Source organism: Coregonus clupeaformis, chromosome 1 (assembly GCF_020615455.1).
Source record: "Coregonus clupeaformis isolate EN_2021a chromosome 1, ASM2061545v1, whole genome shotgun sequence".
Classification (NCBI taxonomy): Eukaryota; Metazoa; Chordata; class Actinopteri; order Salmoniformes; family Salmonidae; genus Coregonus; species Coregonus clupeaformis.
Genome location: NC_059192.1, coordinates 11,904,722 through 11,923,744, shown reverse-complemented (window position 1 = coordinate 11,923,744; position 19,023 = coordinate 11,904,722). Strand labels below are relative to the sequence as shown.

At 41.5% G+C, this 19,023-nt stretch overlaps 1 protein-coding gene across 1 annotated transcript in view; it reads right to left on the bottom strand.

The window, feature by feature from the left end:
- The window catches only part of LOC121584357 (guanine nucleotide-binding protein subunit alpha-13), a 30,848-nt gene extending 13,617 nt beyond the window's left edge, over positions 1 to 17,231 (bottom strand). The window contains exons 1-2 of the mRNA XM_041900226.2: positions 16,748 to 17,231; positions 6,914 to 7,140 (exon numbers count right to left, since the gene is read on the bottom strand). Of these exons, the coding sequence (XP_041756160.1) occupies positions 6,914 to 7,140; positions 16,748 to 17,030 (510 nt within the window). The 5' untranslated portion in view covers positions 17,031 to 17,231. The remainder of the gene's footprint in view (positions 1 to 6,913; positions 7,141 to 16,747) is intronic.
- Positions 17,232 to 19,023: the final 1,792 nt, after the last annotated feature.

Sequence of the window (19,023 nt, the reverse complement as noted above, 5' to 3'; positions counted from 1 at the left end):
AGCTAGTTATAGCTAGCTACCTGGCTAACAGCCAGAGCCCTTGAGCTACCTAGCTAGCTAGACACCTGACTTGAATATCAGCGACTATTTACCAGTTGTACACATTCTCCGAGAGTCTGCTTTTTATTGTTTGGGGGACGTCTGTTGACATGGCAGGAGTCGGGGGATAAAAAAAAAATAGCCACTGTCAGCCATAGTCTCTGCCACTGTCAGCCATAGTCTCTGCCACTGTCAGCCATCGTCTCTGCCACTGTCAGCCATCGTCTCTGCCACTGTCAGCCATCGTCTCTGCCACTGTCAGCCATCGTCTCTGCCACTGTCAGCCATCGTCTCTGCCACTGTCAGCCATCGTCTCTGCCACTGTCAGCCATCGTCTCTGCCACTGTCAGCCATCGTCTCTGCCACTGTCAGCCATAGTCTCTGCCACTGTCAGCCATAGTCTCTGCCACTGTCAGCCATAGTCTCTGCCACTGTCAGCCATAGTCTCTGCCACTGTCAGCCATAGTCTCTGCCACTGTCAGCCATAGTCTCTGCCACTTGCCATTGTAGGTGTGGGCTGAGGTAGTTTGTTTCACCTCTCAGCCTATGTCGTGGGCAGAGTTTCCCGTTGGACAGAGTGGTGAATGAATGCGCTGCTAACAAGGCAAATACAAGGGAGCAGGTGAACATAACGAGCACACATGAACCATTCATGATTCACTCGTTCGCAGAGGTAGGTGCGATTAGAACTCAGATCAAGAAGCCTTCTGAGCGCTGATCAACGCTGGGAACGCAATAATAAGTGGATAAACAATTAACAAAATAAAAAGGTGAGTAAACGCTATTTCACAAATAAAAAGGTGCGTAAACGGCGTTTACCCTCCACTACATCCCTGGTTGGGTCTGGCAAAACCCATTCATAAACATCAATATCCTGCCAGGCAAGATTGAATCTACATTTGCCCGGCATTTTAGCTATCGATGTGACGTTTGGCGGCGCCTAATCAGTCAGTTCTGTACCTGCCTGGCTGAGTGGAAGTGTGGGTGGAATGAGCGGGCTTGCCTGGCATCCAGAGCGCAAAACACGTGAGGAAATAAAACTCTGTAGTCAGCCTGGAAATTAATTCGCAAGAACAATACATTTTTCTAATTGTTTTCATATTAGATCATTTTCTGTTCTCTCATTTTAATTCAAGTAATTTTTAAAGTACCAACTTGAGAAGAATACCTTGAAAATCAGAAATTAAGTACTTGAATTTCAGAGTGCCAAATTCAAGTACTTTAAACACCTCAAGCACCTTGTGCGAACCCTGCATATAGGTCACCAGTAGTAAATGTACCACTAATCCCAGTCATTTGGCTACATTAATTTCTCTTAATGCCTGTATTAATTACAGTCATTTATCGTTCTCATTCTCGGAGAGTGGAAACGTTGTTTGCAGAGTTCACAAACCGCTACACTTGTGAGAAACAAGTTTTGGTTCATTTCATAACCATCATTTATGAGATTTGTCATTTTTTTCCATTGTCTTTTGTTTGGAGTGCTCCATGTGAACAATGAGCAAGTGTCTGGTTTCTCTGTCCTGATAATGCTGAGAGAGCGTGCGTGCCTGAACACGCATAGAAGTACCTGTCCATATGGCAGAGGCTGGTGCTCTTGCATTAGTTGAATTAACTTTGAGATTTTTATCATTTGAATTCAGATTTTTATGATTGACCACTTGACAATGATTTTGAGAAATTAAAACATTATTATTGAAGTGAAACTGTTCCACAACTGACAGATAAAAAGGCAGAACGGTAGAATAAATGGTAAGCTTCCCCAAACTTAAAACTCACTAGGAAGTCTTTTTAAAAATGTTTAAATATTTTTGAATATTAAAACATACAATCTACTTGCAGTGAAGCCGCTGAACATTTACATTACACATAGTCATCTAACAGACTCCCATCCAGAGCGACCCACAGAAGCAGCCAGGGTCAACGCCCTGCTCAAGGGCACGTCAACAGATCTCCCCACAAGGTGGACCCGGAACCAGCGACCTATCAGCCACCGGCCCAAGCTCCCAACCGCCAGGCCACCAGACCTCCCCCACCCCCCCAACAAATAAAACTGGTATACTTTCCTATTTATACCATTTTTATTCCTCTGCCAGTTTTGATCCTTTATATTGGGCAGACAGACCAGTTCCCTACCTCCTCCCGCTGCCACCTGCTTCCTCCATTTTTGGGGTAATGCTGTAATCAATTGGTTGTAATCTTGGATTGAGCAGACCTTCCCATACAATTCTGATAACTTAATTAAAGACATAACTCCACCATTCCAATTTACAATATCATTTAAAAACAAAATACCCTTTTCAAAACTATTTTCCATAAATACAGGTATTTTATCAACCAGCACATTTGCGTTCAACCATAATATTTGTTCTATCTTTTCAGGTGGATGAAACTGAAATTGTAACCAGCTCTGCAATGCTTGTTTGAAAAAGAGAGATACTTTGAAAAAGGTTTCATTTTCAATCATTCGAAAATGAGACATGGCAATCTGCACAAAGGCAAAATGGCCATTTTTAAACAATGGATGAGCTTTTATAATAATAATAATAATAATAATGCCATTTAGCAGACGCTTTTATCCAAAGCGACTTACAGTCGTGCGTGCATACATTTTTTTGTGTATGGGTGGTCCCGGGGATCGAACCCACTACCTTGGCGTTACAAGCGCCGTGCTCTACCAGCTGAGCTACAGAGGACCACTTTTCTTAGTGATCTACTTGAGAACCGTTTAGGGTTCAAGTAAAACTTTTGTATAGGTGAAGCTTTTAGAGAGAGGTTTAGTACTTTTGTATTTAATGATGTCAACCCACCCAGTTCATATTCATTATATAGATAGGCACGCTTTATCTTGTCTGGTTTAGCATGTCAACCCACCCAGTTCATATTCATTATATAGAAAGGCACGCTTTATCTTGTCTGGTTTAGCATGTCAACCCACCCAGTTCATATTCATTATATAGAAAGGCACGCTTTATCTTGTCTGGTTTAGCATCCCAGATTACACGAAAAAAAAATTGCTCATCTGATTTGAAAAAACAAATCATCAGGAGTAGGCAACCCCATAAGTAAGTGAGTAAACTGAGATATGACTAAGGAGTTAAATCAGTGTAATTTTTCCATAAATAGACAGGTATTTACCTCTCCATGGTTGCAGGATCTTGTCTATTTTTACTAGTTTTCCATTGAAATTCATTGTGGAGAGCTCATTTATTTATTTTGTGATGAATACCAAGTATGTCTACTTCACCGTCAGCCCATTTTATAGGTAAACTACAGGGTAATGGAAAAGTCATATTTTTTTAAAGATCCAACACGTAATATTGTACACTTATCATAATTAGGTTTTAGTCCAGAGAGAAAAGTTATCTTCAATTAGATATTTCAGGGATCTAGCTTGTGGATTTAATAGAAAACTTGAGTCATCGGCATACATGGACACCTTTGTTTTTAAGCCTTGGATTGATATTTTTCCTCTAAAGTTGTTATTTGATCTGATTTTAATAGCTAGCATTTCGATTGCCATTACGAATAGATATGGTGACAGCGGACACCATTGTTTACCTCCTCTTGACAATTAGAAACTGAGAAGTAGCCGCTATTTACTATTTTACACCTGGGGTTGCTATACATTACTGTTGATGTTGAGATGTGTCTGTTACTTGAACTCTGTGAAGCATTTATTTGGCCTGCAATTTCTGAGGCTGGTAACTCTAATTAAGTTATCCTCTGCAGCAGAGCTAACTCTGGGTCTTCCTTTCCTGTGGCGGTCCTCATGAGAGCCAGTTTCATCATAGCGCTTGATGGTTTTTGCGACTGCACTTGAAGAAACTTTCAAAGTTCTTGAAATTTTCCGGATTGACTGACCTTCATGTCTTAAAGTAATGATGGACTGTCGTTTCTCTTTGCTTATTTGAGCTGTTCTTGCCATAATATGGACTTGGTCTTTTACCAAATAGGGCTATCTTCTGTATACCACCCCTACCTTGTCACAACACAACTGATTTGGCTCAAATGCATTAAGGAGGAAAGAAATTCCACAAATTAACAAGGCACACCTGTTAACTGAAATGCATTTTTGGTAGTGTTCTTGTGTTGGAGATTCAGGAAGAATTTGGTGCATTTTTCTCCATATTCCATCCAGTTTGCTTTATTTTTGTAATAGATTACATTAGATCGTTTCCTCCAGTTCTTTTTCCTCTAACTTGTTTTGTATCTCTGCCTTTTTATTATTGATGAATATTGAATTTAATGTCCTCTGAAGGTACATTTAAAAAGGTATCCCAAACAATAAGGTGATTTGCTGAACCTATATTGTACTGGAAAAATTCAGCTATAAATTATTTTGTCTTAGTTAAGAATACATTGTCCTCCAGTAGACTGATTACATTTCTAATATCCCCGTCCACGTGGAAATTCTGTAAGAGTTATGTGAAGGCCAATTAGATGATAATCCGATCACATTCGGTCTCCTATCGATATTTTTTTAACCTTTGATGCAAGAGAGAAAGAGACAAGAAGGTAGTCAAGATGACTAGCTGGATTAAGTCTCCATGTATATCTCACTAGGTCAGGGTTTTTTAGTATCCAAATAGCCACTATTTCTAATGTGTCCATAATATTTGTGATTTCCTTAAAGGCATGGTGATGATAGTTTGTAGAGTGATTTCCTTTACGGTCCATTGGAGGTACTTAACACTTTGTTATAGTCTCCCACCATAATGATTTTATCGTTTGTTGCCGGTAAGTTCAATAAATTGGTATAAATATTTTCAAAGAAGCATGGCTCATCCTGATTTGGACCATAGATTAATGAGCAGAATACGTTTTATATCCACTTTCACATTGAAAAGGATCCACCTTCCTTGCGAATCATTCCTGACTATTTGCACATTAGAATAAAATTTTTTGTTAATTCATATCACACCTTTTGAGTTCCTTTGTCCACGACAAAATTTCACCCCCCCCATTCCTTTTCCCACGCAACTTCATCTAAGCATACTGTAAACAGTATATGTTATATTCCTTTTCTTTTAGCCACGTAAAGACTGATCTTCTTTTCTTATAATCTGCTAAACCGTTATAATTATAACTGGCTATACTTATTTCACCCCTTACCATAACTAGATACTCAGTCTAAATTTACCATAATAAGTGCTTGTAAAGTTACTGCCATAAGAGGTATTATGACAGACTAAAATAGATTTCAAAATGTCTGATGTTTAGAATTCAAGAAACAGGTTCTAGCAATATTTGTTTTTCTTCCCTTGCCCGTTTGCCTGTGAGCCAATGCCACAGATGTTAAGACAATTGAGTCAAGCTATGTGTGCAGTAGATCTGAGTAGGTTGATGTGTGTGATATCGGATGTGATTTAGTGAGAGGGTGTATAATGTCTGGATAAGAGTAATACTATAATGTGTGACGTCTAAATAAATAATAACCCAGACAATTTGCATGATTGAGTGTCTGTGTGTAACATGAAGTGAGTATAGCCTTAATATTCAGGATGATAATTGTAATCCATATCGTATCACCATCATAGTTGCATCATAATTACATTAAACATAATTTTCATAGAAAACCCATCCCAGCATTTCCATAGCAATTGACATTTCACATGATTATGAAAGAGACCTTGCATTACTCTACAGTAATGGCATCACTACAATACAAATGTATCCCGTACAATATATTATTATTATTATTATTATTATTATTATTCCTCCATAGCATAAAGCTGTTGGTACTCGTCGATTTCCCTCAGGATCTTAGTATTCAGGTTGGCTCAGAACTGCAAGCAGTTGTTACAAATGTTTTAACGATGCGTCTTTCCTACAACGGCCGAAGATGTAACAGGCGTTTCCCAAAACTAGCGTTAGCTTTTCTGCCTCGTCTGAGTCGGTGCCGTTTGCAGAGTCACTGGGTATGTAGCATTGCTCGATCCTTGGCTTGTGCGAGCTGGAAAAGTTCATAGGAGCAGGAGCCCATCTCCTGTTTCTGTAGCAAGGCAGCTTGATGTACAAGTACACCCCCTGGACAGGACGCTAGTGTATCGCAGGGCCTTACCCCCAATCTATCTCTTTAATGCTGAGTGGCCAATGAAGTCTTTATAAAAGAAATGGCTCCACATTTCCATGATCTGATTTTGCCTATAGCCTACTTTGAAGCAAGGTAAGACATGCCTCATAATATGTAGTAAAACATTCAGGTTTCAAACAATTAAGTACCTTTTCAAAATGCATACTGCCTCCAGCTCACATTTGTAAAGTGGTGGGTGACGTGCTGATAACCTGTTGCCTGCACTTGAATGGCGCGCTTCAATTACCAGTTGAGAAATAAAAATAGTAGCTATTTTTTCATCATGCACCAAAACTGTTTTTAACACGCAATTGCATTTCGATTGGTTGTGAATGGCCTTATAAAAGCACGTTTTTCTCCAGCGGCAACCAGCTGAGGAGCTGCTGGGGAAATCTAGCTCGGAATAGGCTCTGTATGCTGGGCGCGTGTGATCGTTCTGTTGGATAAATAAGATACATGATGACTAACGAAAATACACACAGGCCAATTTAATTCCACTCAATTATGCCAATTAACCTATAGACCGATAAGCATGACAGTCAAATATATTTCCATCGACTGGTATTTCCATCAATGAATAAAAAGCACTATTTTGCAATGGGATTTTTTTTCCCCTCCGGGTCATTTTGGCCGGCAACAATTTCATTTATCGGCTGTTCATTTTATTGTATTTTGCCCAAAAGCCGGCAATTGACGGATAACGGAAACCCTGGGGTGTGTGTACTGGGGTGTGTGTACTGGGGTGTGTGTACTGGGGTGTGTGTACTGGGGTGTGTGTACTGGGGTGTGTGTACTGACCAGTTGGAACTCCCTGCGTCTATCGTAGGCTTGTTGTATTCCGCTGTCGGCCCACAGGACCTGGATGGAGGGCAGGTACTTGAGGAACACGCTTGTCTCCACCTGGCCGTTCGCCATCATCGCAGACCGTGTGTCGAATGACATCATATTGTCTCCGTGCACCTGGTTGTCAGGGGAACCCCAGGGGATGTGAAGCTTCTCCCGTGCATCCACCAACACACGCACACCTGAAGAGGACAGATAGGGTTTAGAGTTAACAACAACAACCACACACAGAAACTCTCTGATGGGGGTCTGTGGCCCACAACCCACTGTCTGACACAAGTACCGGAAGGTAACAAAAGTGATTTCAAACAAGTCTGAATGTTGGAGGATATACAGTGCATTCGGAAAGTATTCAGACCCCTTGACTTTTCCACATTTTGTTATATTACAGCCTTATTCCCTCGATCTGCCACTGAAAAACATCCCCACATCATGATACTATCACCACAATGCTTCACCGTAGGGATGGTTCCAGGTTTCCTCCAGACGTGACGCTTGGCATTCGGGCCAGAGTTCAATCTTGGTTTCATCCGACAAGAGAATCTTGTTTCTCATGGTCTGAGAGTCCTTTAGGTGCCTTTTGGCAAACCCTAAGCGGGCTGTCGTGCCTTTTACTGACAGTGGCTTCAGTCTGAACACTCTACCATAAAGGCCTGATTGGTGGAGTGCTGCAGAGATGGTTGTCCTTCTGGAAGGTTCTCCCATCTCCACAGAGGAACTCTGGAGCTCTGTCAGAGTGACCATCAGGTTCTTGGTCACCTCCCTGACCAAGGCCCTTCTCCCCAATTGCTCAGTTTGGCCGGGCGGCCAGCTTTAGGAAGAGTCTTGGTGGTTCCAAACTTCTTCCATTTAAGAATAGAGGCCACTGTGTTCGTGGGGACCTTCAATGCTGCAGAGATTTTTTTGGCCCTTCCCCAGATCTGTGCCTCGACACAATCTTGTCTCTGAGCTCTACGGACAATTCCTTCGACTTAATGGCTTGGTTTTTGCTTGAATAATTTTGAAAAGAATAATGGCAAATGTTGCACAATCCAGGTGTGGAAAGCTCTTAGAGTCTTACCAAGAAAGACTCACAGCTGTAATTACTGCCAAAGGTGCTTCTAGAAAGTATTCACTCAGGGGTGTAAATACTTATGTAAATGAGATATGTCTGTATTTCATTTTCAATCAATTAGCAAACATTTCTAAAAAAACATGTTTTCACTTTGTCATTATGGGGTATTGTGTGTAGATCTGTGAAACAAAAAAATCTATTTAAAGGCTGTAACACAACAAAATGTTGAATAAGTCAAGGCGTATAAGTCCTGACCAGCTGTCTGGGACAGGGATGTTGTTTCGATGTGCCAATTCGTAGGCAAGTTCTATGCATTTGAGGCTACTAAACTGGGCAGCGAAATTCTTGATATGTTTATCAAGCTAAGATTCCATGTCATCAGATCAGACCTTGTGTTCCTTTGCTACTCTATCATCGCCTCTCATTATCAAGCTCAGACTCCATGTATTTTGTATTTATTATGGATCCATGTATGTGTTTGTGTGTGTGTGTATATTATATTATATATATATATATATATATATATATATATATATATATATATATATATATATATATATATACACACACACACACACACACACACACACACACATTTATATACACATACATACATACACACACATATATACACATACACAAACATATACATACACACATATATATATATATATATACATACATTTACACACACACATACAGTGGGGAAAAAAGTATTTAGTCAGCCACCAATTGTGCAAGTTCTCCCACTTAAAAAGATGAGAGAGGCCTGTAATTTTCATCATAGGTACACGTCAACTATGACAGACAAATTGAGAAAAGAAATTCCAGAAAATCACATTGTAGGATTTTTAATGAATTTATTAGCAAATTATGGTGGAAAATAAGTATTTGGTCACCTACAAACAAGCAAGATTTCTGGCTCTCACAGACCTGTAACTTCTTCTTTAAGAGGCTCCTCTGTCCTCCACTCGTTACCTGTATTAATGGCACCTGTTTGAACTTGTTATCCGTATAAAAGACACCTGTCCACAACCTCAAACAGTCACACTCCAAACTCCACTATGGCCAAGACCAAAGAGCTGTCAAAGGACACCAGAAACAAAATTGTAGACCTGCACCAGGCTGGGAAGACTGAATCTGCAATAGGTAAGCAGCTTGGTTTGAAGAAATCAACTGTGGGAGCAATTATTAGGAAATGGAAGACATACAAGACCACTGATAATCTCCCTCGATCTGGGGCTCCACGCAAGAGTTTACCCCGTGGGGTCAAAATGATCACAAGAACGGTGAGCAAAAATTCCAGAACCACATGGGGGGACCTAGTGAATGACCTGCAGAGAGCTGGGACCAAAGTAACAAAGCCTACCATCAGTAACACACTACGCGCCAGGGACTCAAATCCTGCAGTCCCCCTGCTTAAGCCAGTACATGTCCAGGCCCGTCTGAAGTTTGCTAGAGTGCCTTTGGATGATCCAGAAGAGGATTGGGGAGAATGTCATATGGTCAGATGAAACCAAAATAGAACTTTTTGGTAAAAACTCAACTCGTCGTGTTTGGAGGACAAAGAATGCTGAGTTGCATCCAAAGAACACCATACCTACTGTGAAGCATGGGGGGTGGAAACATCATGCTTTGGGGCTGTTTTTCTGCAAAGGGACCAGGACGACTGATCCGTGTAAAGGAAAGAATGAATGGGGCCATGTATCGTGAGATTTTGAGTGAAAACCTCCTTCCATCAGCAAGGGCATTGAAGATGAAACGTGGCTGGGTCTTTCAGCATGACAATGATCCCAAACACACCGCCGGGCAACGAAGGAGTGGCTTCGTAAGAAGCATTTCAAGGTCCTGGAGTGGCCTAGCCAGTCTCCAGATCTCAACCCCATAGAAAATCTTTGGAGGGAGTTGAAAGTCCGTGTTGCCCAGCGACAGCCCCAAAACATCACTGCTCTAGAGGAGATCTGCATGGAGGAATGGGCCAAAATACCAGCAACAGTGTGTGAAAACCTTGTGAAGACTTACAGAAAACGTTTGACCTGTGTCATTGCCAACAAAGGGTATATAACAAAGTATTGAGAAACTTTTGTTATTGACCAAATACTTATTTTCCACCATAATTTGCAAATAAATTCATTAAAAATCCTACAATGTCATTTTCTGGATTTTTTTTCCTCATTTTGTCTGTCATAGTTGACGTGTACCTATGATGGAAATTACAGGCCTCTCTCATCTTTTTAAGTGGGAGAACTTGTACAATTGGTGGCTGACTAAATACTTTTTTTCCCCACTGTATATATATATATATATATGCACACATATATACAGTGAGGTAAAAAAGTATTTGATCCCCTGCTGATTTTGTACGTTTGCCCACTGACAAAGACATGATCAGTCTATAATTTTAAATGGTAGGTTTATTTGAACAGTGAGACAGAATAAAAAAAAGAATCCAGAAAAACGCATGTAAGAAATGTTGTAAATTGATTTGCATTTTAATGAGGGAAATAAGAATTTGACCCCTCTGCAAAACATGACTTAGTACTTGGTGGCAAAACCCTTGTTGGCAATCACAGAGGTCAGACGTTTCTTGTAGTTGGCCACCAGGTTTGCACACATCTCAGGAGGGATTTTGTCCCACTCCTCTTTGCAGATCTTCTCCAAGTCATTAAGGTTTCGAGCCTGATGTTTGGCAACTCGAACCTTCAGCTCCCTCCACAGATTTTCTATGGGATTAAGGTCTGGAGACTGCCTAGGCCACTCCAGGACCTTAATGTGCTTCTTCTTGAGCCACTCCTTTGTTGCCTTGGCCGTGTGTTTTGGGTCATTGTCATGCTGGAATAACGATCCACGACCCATTTTTAATGCCCTGGCAGAGGGAAGGAGGTTCTCACCCAAGATTTGACGGTACATGGCCCCGTCCATCGTCCCTTTGATGTTTGGAATCTGATTGATTGATTGCTTCTGTGGACAGGTGTCTTTTATACAGGTAACAAACTGAGATTAGGAGCACTCCCTTTAAGAGTGTGCTCCTAATCTCAGCTCGTTACCTGTATAAAAGACACCTGGGAGCCAGAAATCTTTCTGATTGAGAGGGGGTCAAATACTTATTTCCCTCATTAAAATGCAAATGAATTTCTAACATTTTTGACATGCGTTTTTCTGGATTTTTGTTGTTGTTATTCTGTCTCTCACTGTTCAAATAAACCTACCATTAAAATTATAGACTGATCATTTCTTTGTCAGTGGGCAAACGTACAAAATCAGCAGGGGATCAAATACATTTTTCCCTCACTGTACACACACACACACACACATATATATACACATACACATATATATATACACATATATATACACATATACACACACACACACACACACATATACATATATATATATATTTTAAAAAATCATACTGGCCCCCTGTGGGAATCGAACCCACAACCCTGGCGTTGCAAGCGCCATGCTCTACACGGAGCTACTTCCCTTCTCTCACTTCCTTGTCTGCTCTCTCAAGAACCTCAAGGGGGGCTAGACCCCTGCTTTTTTTAAACGTTTGAATACACGGGTCATGATGATGCCTGCTCTGTAACAATAAAAACACACATCATGTGCATGACAAATTGCCAAAAATACTATGCATAAAAATGACCCCAAAGACGAACTCTTGCACGGACTCTGCACACACACTGGCCTCTACCCACACACTCACACATACAGTACGTACCTTGACACCCAAACATACGCTCACACTTTTTTGCACCAACTCTCCTGCACTGACTATGCACACATGCTGGACTCGCACACATTTACACTGACACCAACACACACGCATACTGACGACACACACACACACACACACACACACACTCATCACATTCGCTGCTGCTACTATCTATTATCAATCCTGTTGCCTAGTTACTTTACCCCTACCTATATGTACATAGCAACCTCAATTACCCCGTACCCCTGCGCATCGACTTGGTACTGGTATTTCCTGTATATAGCCATGTTTGTTTGTTTTTACTCGTTGTTATTCACTGTGTATTTATTCCTTGTGTCACTATTTACATTATAATTTTTTTTATCTTTAACTCTGCATTGTTGGAAAAGGACCCGTAAGTAAGCATTTCACTGTTAGTCTACACCTGTTGAAATGTAATCATAATTTGTATGGGGCATGGTGGCCATTGGCACAACTTACCCCAAGGCAAACATTGACTATATTAACCCACACAGCTACAAGGATGGAGTTTTATGCTAGGTTTAGGACCTCATATTGTAGCTTATAGACTCCCTAACTGACTTATAAAACAATCTTTAAATTATCTACTTTGGTTTAGATAAAAGCATCATAAAACCTATAACACAATCAATTCATTTGACCTAACGTGCATACCACCTTTTCCCATGTGGTTTCTTCCTTCACAGACTCCTTGAAATGATGACCTCTTCCTAAATATTTGGTCACATGATTAATTTTGTTCATAAAACTGGTTGTTTGGATCCTGATTGTACGAGCAGCGTTGCAAGCCGAGCTGTATTGGCCGTCACAAACACACCTATGGCTGCTAACAGTTCCATCTGAATTATCACTGTGCCTTCATAAGAATATCATGTTCGTGTCGCTGTCCGAATCTTCTCTTGTATTTATCTTAACTCACACATTATTTCACCTTGTTTCCAGCATTTGGTTTACTTTTTACATGATAGAGAGACTGCTGGAACAAAAACGAGTGCTTGGCGTGTACACAGCCGACTATACGTTACCTGCAACAAATCAGTACAATCCAGTGGACTCTCATTGAAAACATGAACACTCTCCTAGCTCCATTCGAACAACTGACTCGAGAAATAAGTTCATCAACTGCGTCTGCAGCAGACGTGATACCCTCTGTCATGGCATTGAAACGCCTGCTCAACAAAACTGCCGACACAGACCGTGAGGTTAAAACTTGCAAAACTACTCTAGAGGCTGTGAACAAGCGATTCGGTGGCATTCTCTCTGAGCCTCTTTACTGTGTCGCCACCATGCTCGATGCTAGGTACAAGGACCGCTACTTCGACGCAGACAAGAAACAGGGTTTAGGTGAAATGTTACAGACACAGCTGGACAAGATGGAAACGGACACGGTGAGAGTGCGCACCGAGGAAGAGGAACCACGACAGAAGGGGCCATAGACAGACAGAGCTGAAACTTCACTGCTTGACATGTATGATGAAATTCTGGTTGAGAATGGAACGACTGAACAACGAAAAAGCACAGTAAGTAAGTGAAAGAAATAGGTTTTGATTATGTTTTACTGGTAATGGGGACACACGTAAATGCCAACAAAATAACTTTTTGGTTAGTGTGTGTGTATCTCTGTGAGAGAGGGACGCGTTGTATTTTCATTTTCTGTTACTACATCGGCCAACATTTGCCAATGTTGATCTATGCCTAATGATCCTTTGGAATGCAAGAATAATGCAATATGTTGTATTAAATGTACTAACCCCTCCCCCCTTCCCATTATTTGCAGAGACTAGCATACCTGACAGAACCTACTATTCCCAGGAATAAAGATGCACTTGGATACTGGAGAAGTAACAAGCACCGTTTCCCCATCCTAGCTAAAGCTGCGCGCAAGTATCTTGGTGCTCCCTGTGCTAGTGTGGACAGTGAGCGCCTTTTCAGTGCAGCTTCACACATTGTAGACAAAAAAGAAACAGACTCTCGTGACAAAGCCGAGCAGGTCCTCTTTGTGAAGAAAAACCTCCCCCAAATGGTAAAATTATAAATGGGCAGTAATAAAATATATATATATATTGTAACCCAGCCATCTAGAGTCAATGGAAAAGAATTGACTAAGCCCAATGGCTTTTCTGTTGTTTATTCATGGCTGGTATAGGTCAAGACTTTCATTTAATTTAAAACAAAGCAGTTTTGTTCTTTCGTTAATTTTTTTTATTTCCTAAATGAAAGATGAGATGATGTGTTGTAAATTTGCTCGCATTTTACTAGTCAGGTCAGTTGAGCACATTTGAAAAGTTTAAGTTTTGCCATTTATAGCAGTTTATGACATAGCCTAGAGACAGTCATTTTTTTCAAGCAGTTAAAACTAAAATGATTAACTGCATTTTAGTTTAAACCAATATTTATTTCAAAGCATTTTTAAGTTTCTTCATACAGTCAAGATTGGATAGTAGACGAGCCACCAACAACTGAACCATCTTTGTAATGCGGGGCAGCTAAAATATTTGTGTCATGAATATCTGTTGTGCGATAAAATACATTCACGGATTTGTCATTTTTCTCATTTACAAGTTATTAAACAATCTGTTCCTAACTGAACAAATGAACATATGACATTTTGTTTCAACTATTTAACTGTACTAGTATGGTTAAAAGGCCGCTACAATGTTAAATATCGGTTATCGGTATCAGTGTTTTTGGCAAGGAAAATATTGGATATCGGTATCGGCCAAAAATGTCATATCTGTGCATCCCTAATTCAGACCCTTTGCTATGAGACTCGAAATTGACCTCAGGTGCATCCTGTTTCCATTGATCATCCTTGAGATGTTTCTACAACTTGATTGGAGTCCACCTGTAGTGAATTCAATTGATTGGACATGATTTGGAAAGGCACACACCTGTCTATATAAGGTCCCACAGTTGACAGTGCATGTCAGAGCAAAAACCAAGCCATGAAGTCGAAGGAATTGTCTGTAGAGCTCCGAGACAGGATTGTGTCGAGGCACAGATCTGGGGAAGGGTACCAAAACATTTCTGCAGCATTGAAGGTCCCCAAGAACACAGTGGCCTCCATCATTCTTAAAATGGAAGAAGTTTGGAATCACCAAGACTCTTCCTAGAGCTGGCCGCCCAGCCAAACTGAGCAATCGGGGGAGAAGGGCCTTGGTCAGGGAGGTGACCAAGAACCCGATAGTCGCTCTGACAGAGCTCCAGTTTTCCTTTGTGGAGATGGGAGAACTTTCCAGAAGGACAACCATCTCTGCAGCACTCCACCAATCAGGCCTTTACGGTAGAGTGGCCAGAGGGAAGCCACTCCTCAGTAAAAGGCACATGACAGCCCGCTTGGAGTTTGCCAAAAGGCACTTAAAGGACTCTCAGACCATGAGAAACAAGATTCTCTGGTCTGATGAAACCAAGATTGAACTCTTCGACCTGAATGCCAAGCGTCACGTCAGGCACCGCTCATCACCTGGTCAATACCATCCCTACAGTGAAGCATGGTGGTGGCAGCATCATGCTGTGGGGATGTTTTTCAGCAGCAGGGACTGGGAGACTACTCAAGATCGAGGGAAAGATTAATGGAGCAAAGTACAGAGAGATCTTTGACGAAAACCTACTCCAGAGTGCTCAGGACCTCAGACTGGGGCAAAGGTTCACCTTCCAACAGGACAATGACCCTAAGCACACAGCCAAGACAACGCAGGAGTGGCTTTGGGACAAGTCTCTATGTCCTTGAGTGGCCCAGCCTGAGCCCGGACTTGAACCCGATCGAACTGCAGAGAAGAATGGGAGAAACTCCCCAAATACAGGTGTGCCAAGCTTGTAGTGTCATACCCAATACGACTTGAGGCTGTAATTGCTGCCAAAGGTGTTTCAACAAAGTACCGAGTAAAGGGTCTGAATACTTATGTAAATGTGATATTTCCTTGTTTTTTGTGTGCAAAAAAATCTAACCTGTTTTTGCTTTGTCATTATGGGGTATTGTGTGTAGATTGAGGGGGGAAAAACAATTTTATCAATTTTAGAATAAGGTTGTAACGTAACAAAATGTGGAAAAGGTGAAGGGGTCTGAATACTTTCTGAATGCACTGTACAAACGTCCTATACTAAACAAGTTAAATGTCTTACGTGTACTTGGACACCAGGGTCCCACTCAGATTAGCCTTAAGGGTCTATCAGAGTATCAAACGAGTACGTGTATGCACAGCAGTGTTCTAGAATATTGGACCATTGGCTTTCATACTTTTCTAATTCTGAGCGCAGCTCACATGTACATTTAACAACACAACAGCTTTTCGGCATGTTTTGTTATTTCTGTATAATTAAATATCGATGACTAAGTTGGCTTTTATTTTAATTTTTATGGGGGTCAATGTGGAATACCGTTCGTTTTCCCCAATTTCTGTGTGGGCGTGGTCGAGGGGAATTCCTTCTTATGACATGAATACCGACCTGGAGTATAGTGGTAAAACAATGCTGTCATATCGGAATTCCGACATCTTTCTGTAGCTTCGCCATTGAAGGGTTGACAGCCGGAAGTAATACTTTCTAAAGAGGCGTCCTAATGCCCTGTTTGCATGAATTGCATCATAGTTTGTGTGCATCGGATTTAACTAGTTATAACATAAAATGGCCCTTTTACCTAAGAAGCTGAGACGCTCTCATACATTAACATTTTAGTCATTTAGCGGACGCTCTTATCCAGAGCGACTTACAGTTAGTGAGTGCATACATTTTTTTTCTCCGGCTCATACTTGCCGATAGTTATAAACAACAGTGGCGTTCCTCCACAAAGCAGTGATGTTTAATTTTATTTCTGAAGCTAAACCCCTAGCTAACTAGCTAACTTCGGCTAGCAGCAGCTCCACGCATACACAGAATGTAAACTTCGCCCAAAAGTTTTTTACCACTCAACTTTCACTCGGGCTCGAAAGAAGAAAGTTCAGAATGTTAACTAATGTAACTTTTTAGTCCCGTAGACGTTCTCCCTAGTTACCTTTGATAACATTGCTGTAAATTGTTCCCCGGAACTCTTCACGATCTTGCTGGTCGAAGTCCTGCCCGTGGATGATCCTCATCTGTTTGAGGAAAGTGGACTTTCCGCTCTCGCCCGCGCCCAGTAAAAGTATCTTTACTAGTCGTTCCGCGTAGGTTTTGTCCCGGGAAAGACTTTTGTCAATCTCCTTAGATTTCCTCAGCTGTTCCACCTCGGTGCTGGTAAGCAGGCAAACTGGGAAGCACTGGTTTAGCACGGATCGGGTCGACAGGAAGTCCGCCATGTTTCAACCAGCTTCATCGATATACGGGAGAGAGTTTGCTCGTTCATGTGATGCGCGCGGAAACGCTACTACACTATAGAAATATAGTGGATCTATTTAACATACCACTTTCGCTAGGCAGCTCGTTCACACACAAACGCAAATAATTTGTGTGACTATCAGTGCTTTTATCTTGTCATTTTTTTTAATGGACCCCAGGAAGAGTAGCTGCTGCTTCTGCAAAAGCTAATGGAGATCCAAATAAACACACAGAGGGCCAAGCCCCTCTCTCTTCTACAACTAGGAAGTGTTCTTTGACAATATAGTATACCACAGGAGGTTGGTGGCACCTTAATTGGGGAGGACGGGCTCGTGGTAATGACAGGAGCGGAATAAGTAGAAAGGTATCAAACACATAGTTTGATGCCATTCCATTCGCGCCGTTCCAGACATGATTATGAGCCGTCCTCCCCTCAGCAGTCTCCACTGTAGTATACAGCATACAACTCTAGCATATAATACCTTTTTGCAATGCAAAATGAATACCTTATCTCATCACTTAACCATGTGATTTTTATTTCCAATAAGACATGCAATTTTGCCCTGATAAAACGTTTTTAAATCCTCAATTAGACCCATTCTTTTTTTGCCAAAGTTGACCAAATGAAACAAAATAGCTGTTTCTAAAATTAGAGCATTGAAATACCTAATTATTCACATCACATTAAATGCATCATTTAACATTTAACAGAACAATTCAACACTGCCAAATTACAATCGTAATTTAATCATGAAACACGTAGGCTTGACCAGCACAAAAACATCCTGTGGCGTACTGCATTAGCATCAAATAGCCCCTGCGATATGCAACTTTTCAGGGAAGTTAGGATCCAATATACACAAGCAGTCAGGAAAGCAAAGGCTAACTTTTTTAAACAGAAATTTGCATCCTGTAGCACTAACTCCAAAAAGTTTTGGGACACTGTAAAGTCCATGGAGAATAAGAGCACTTCCTCCCAGCTGCCCACTGCACTGAGGCTAGGAAACACTATCACCACCGATAAATCTACAATAATCGAGAATTTCAACAAGCATTTTGCTACGGCTGGCCATGCTTTCCACCTGGCTACCACTACCCCGGCCACCAACTCTGCACCCTCCGCTGCAACTTGCCCATGCCCCCACCGCTTCTCCTTCACACAAATTCAGACAGCTGATGTTCTGAAAGAGCTGCAAAATCTGGACCCCTACAAATCAGCTGGGCTAGACAATCTGGACCCTTTCTTTCTAAAACTAGCCGCCCGAAATTGTCGCAACCCCTATTACTAGCCTGTTCAACCTCTCTTTCGTAACATCTGAGATCCCCAGAGATTGGAAAGCTGCCGCGGTCATCCCCCTCTTCAAAGGGGGTGACACTCTAGATCCAAACTGTTACAGACCTATATCCATCCTGCCCTGCCTTTCGAAAGTATTTGAAAGCCAAGTTAACAAACAGATCACCGACCATTTCGTATCCCACCGTACCTTCTCCACTATGCAATCCGGTTTCCGAGCTGGTCATGGGTGCACTTCAGCCACGCTCAAGGTCCTAAACGATATTATAACCGCGATTGATAATAGACAGTACTGTGCAGCCATCTTCATCGACCTGGCCAAGGCTTTCGACTCTGTCAACCACCGCATTCTTTTTGGCAGACTAAATAGCCTTGGTTTCTCAAATGACTGCCTCGCCTGGTTCACCAACTACTTCTCAGATAGAGTTCAATGTGTCAAATCGGAGGGCCTGTTGTCTGGACCTCTGGCAGTCTCTATGGGGGTGCCACAGGTTTCAATTCTTGGGCCGACTCTTTTCTCTGTGTATATCAATGATGTCGCTCTTGCTGCTGGTGACTCTCAGATCCACCTCTACGCAGACGACACCATTTTGTATACATCTGGCCCTTCATTGGACACTGTGTTAACAAACCTCCAAACGAGCTTCAATGCCATATAACACTCCTTCAGTAGCCTCCAA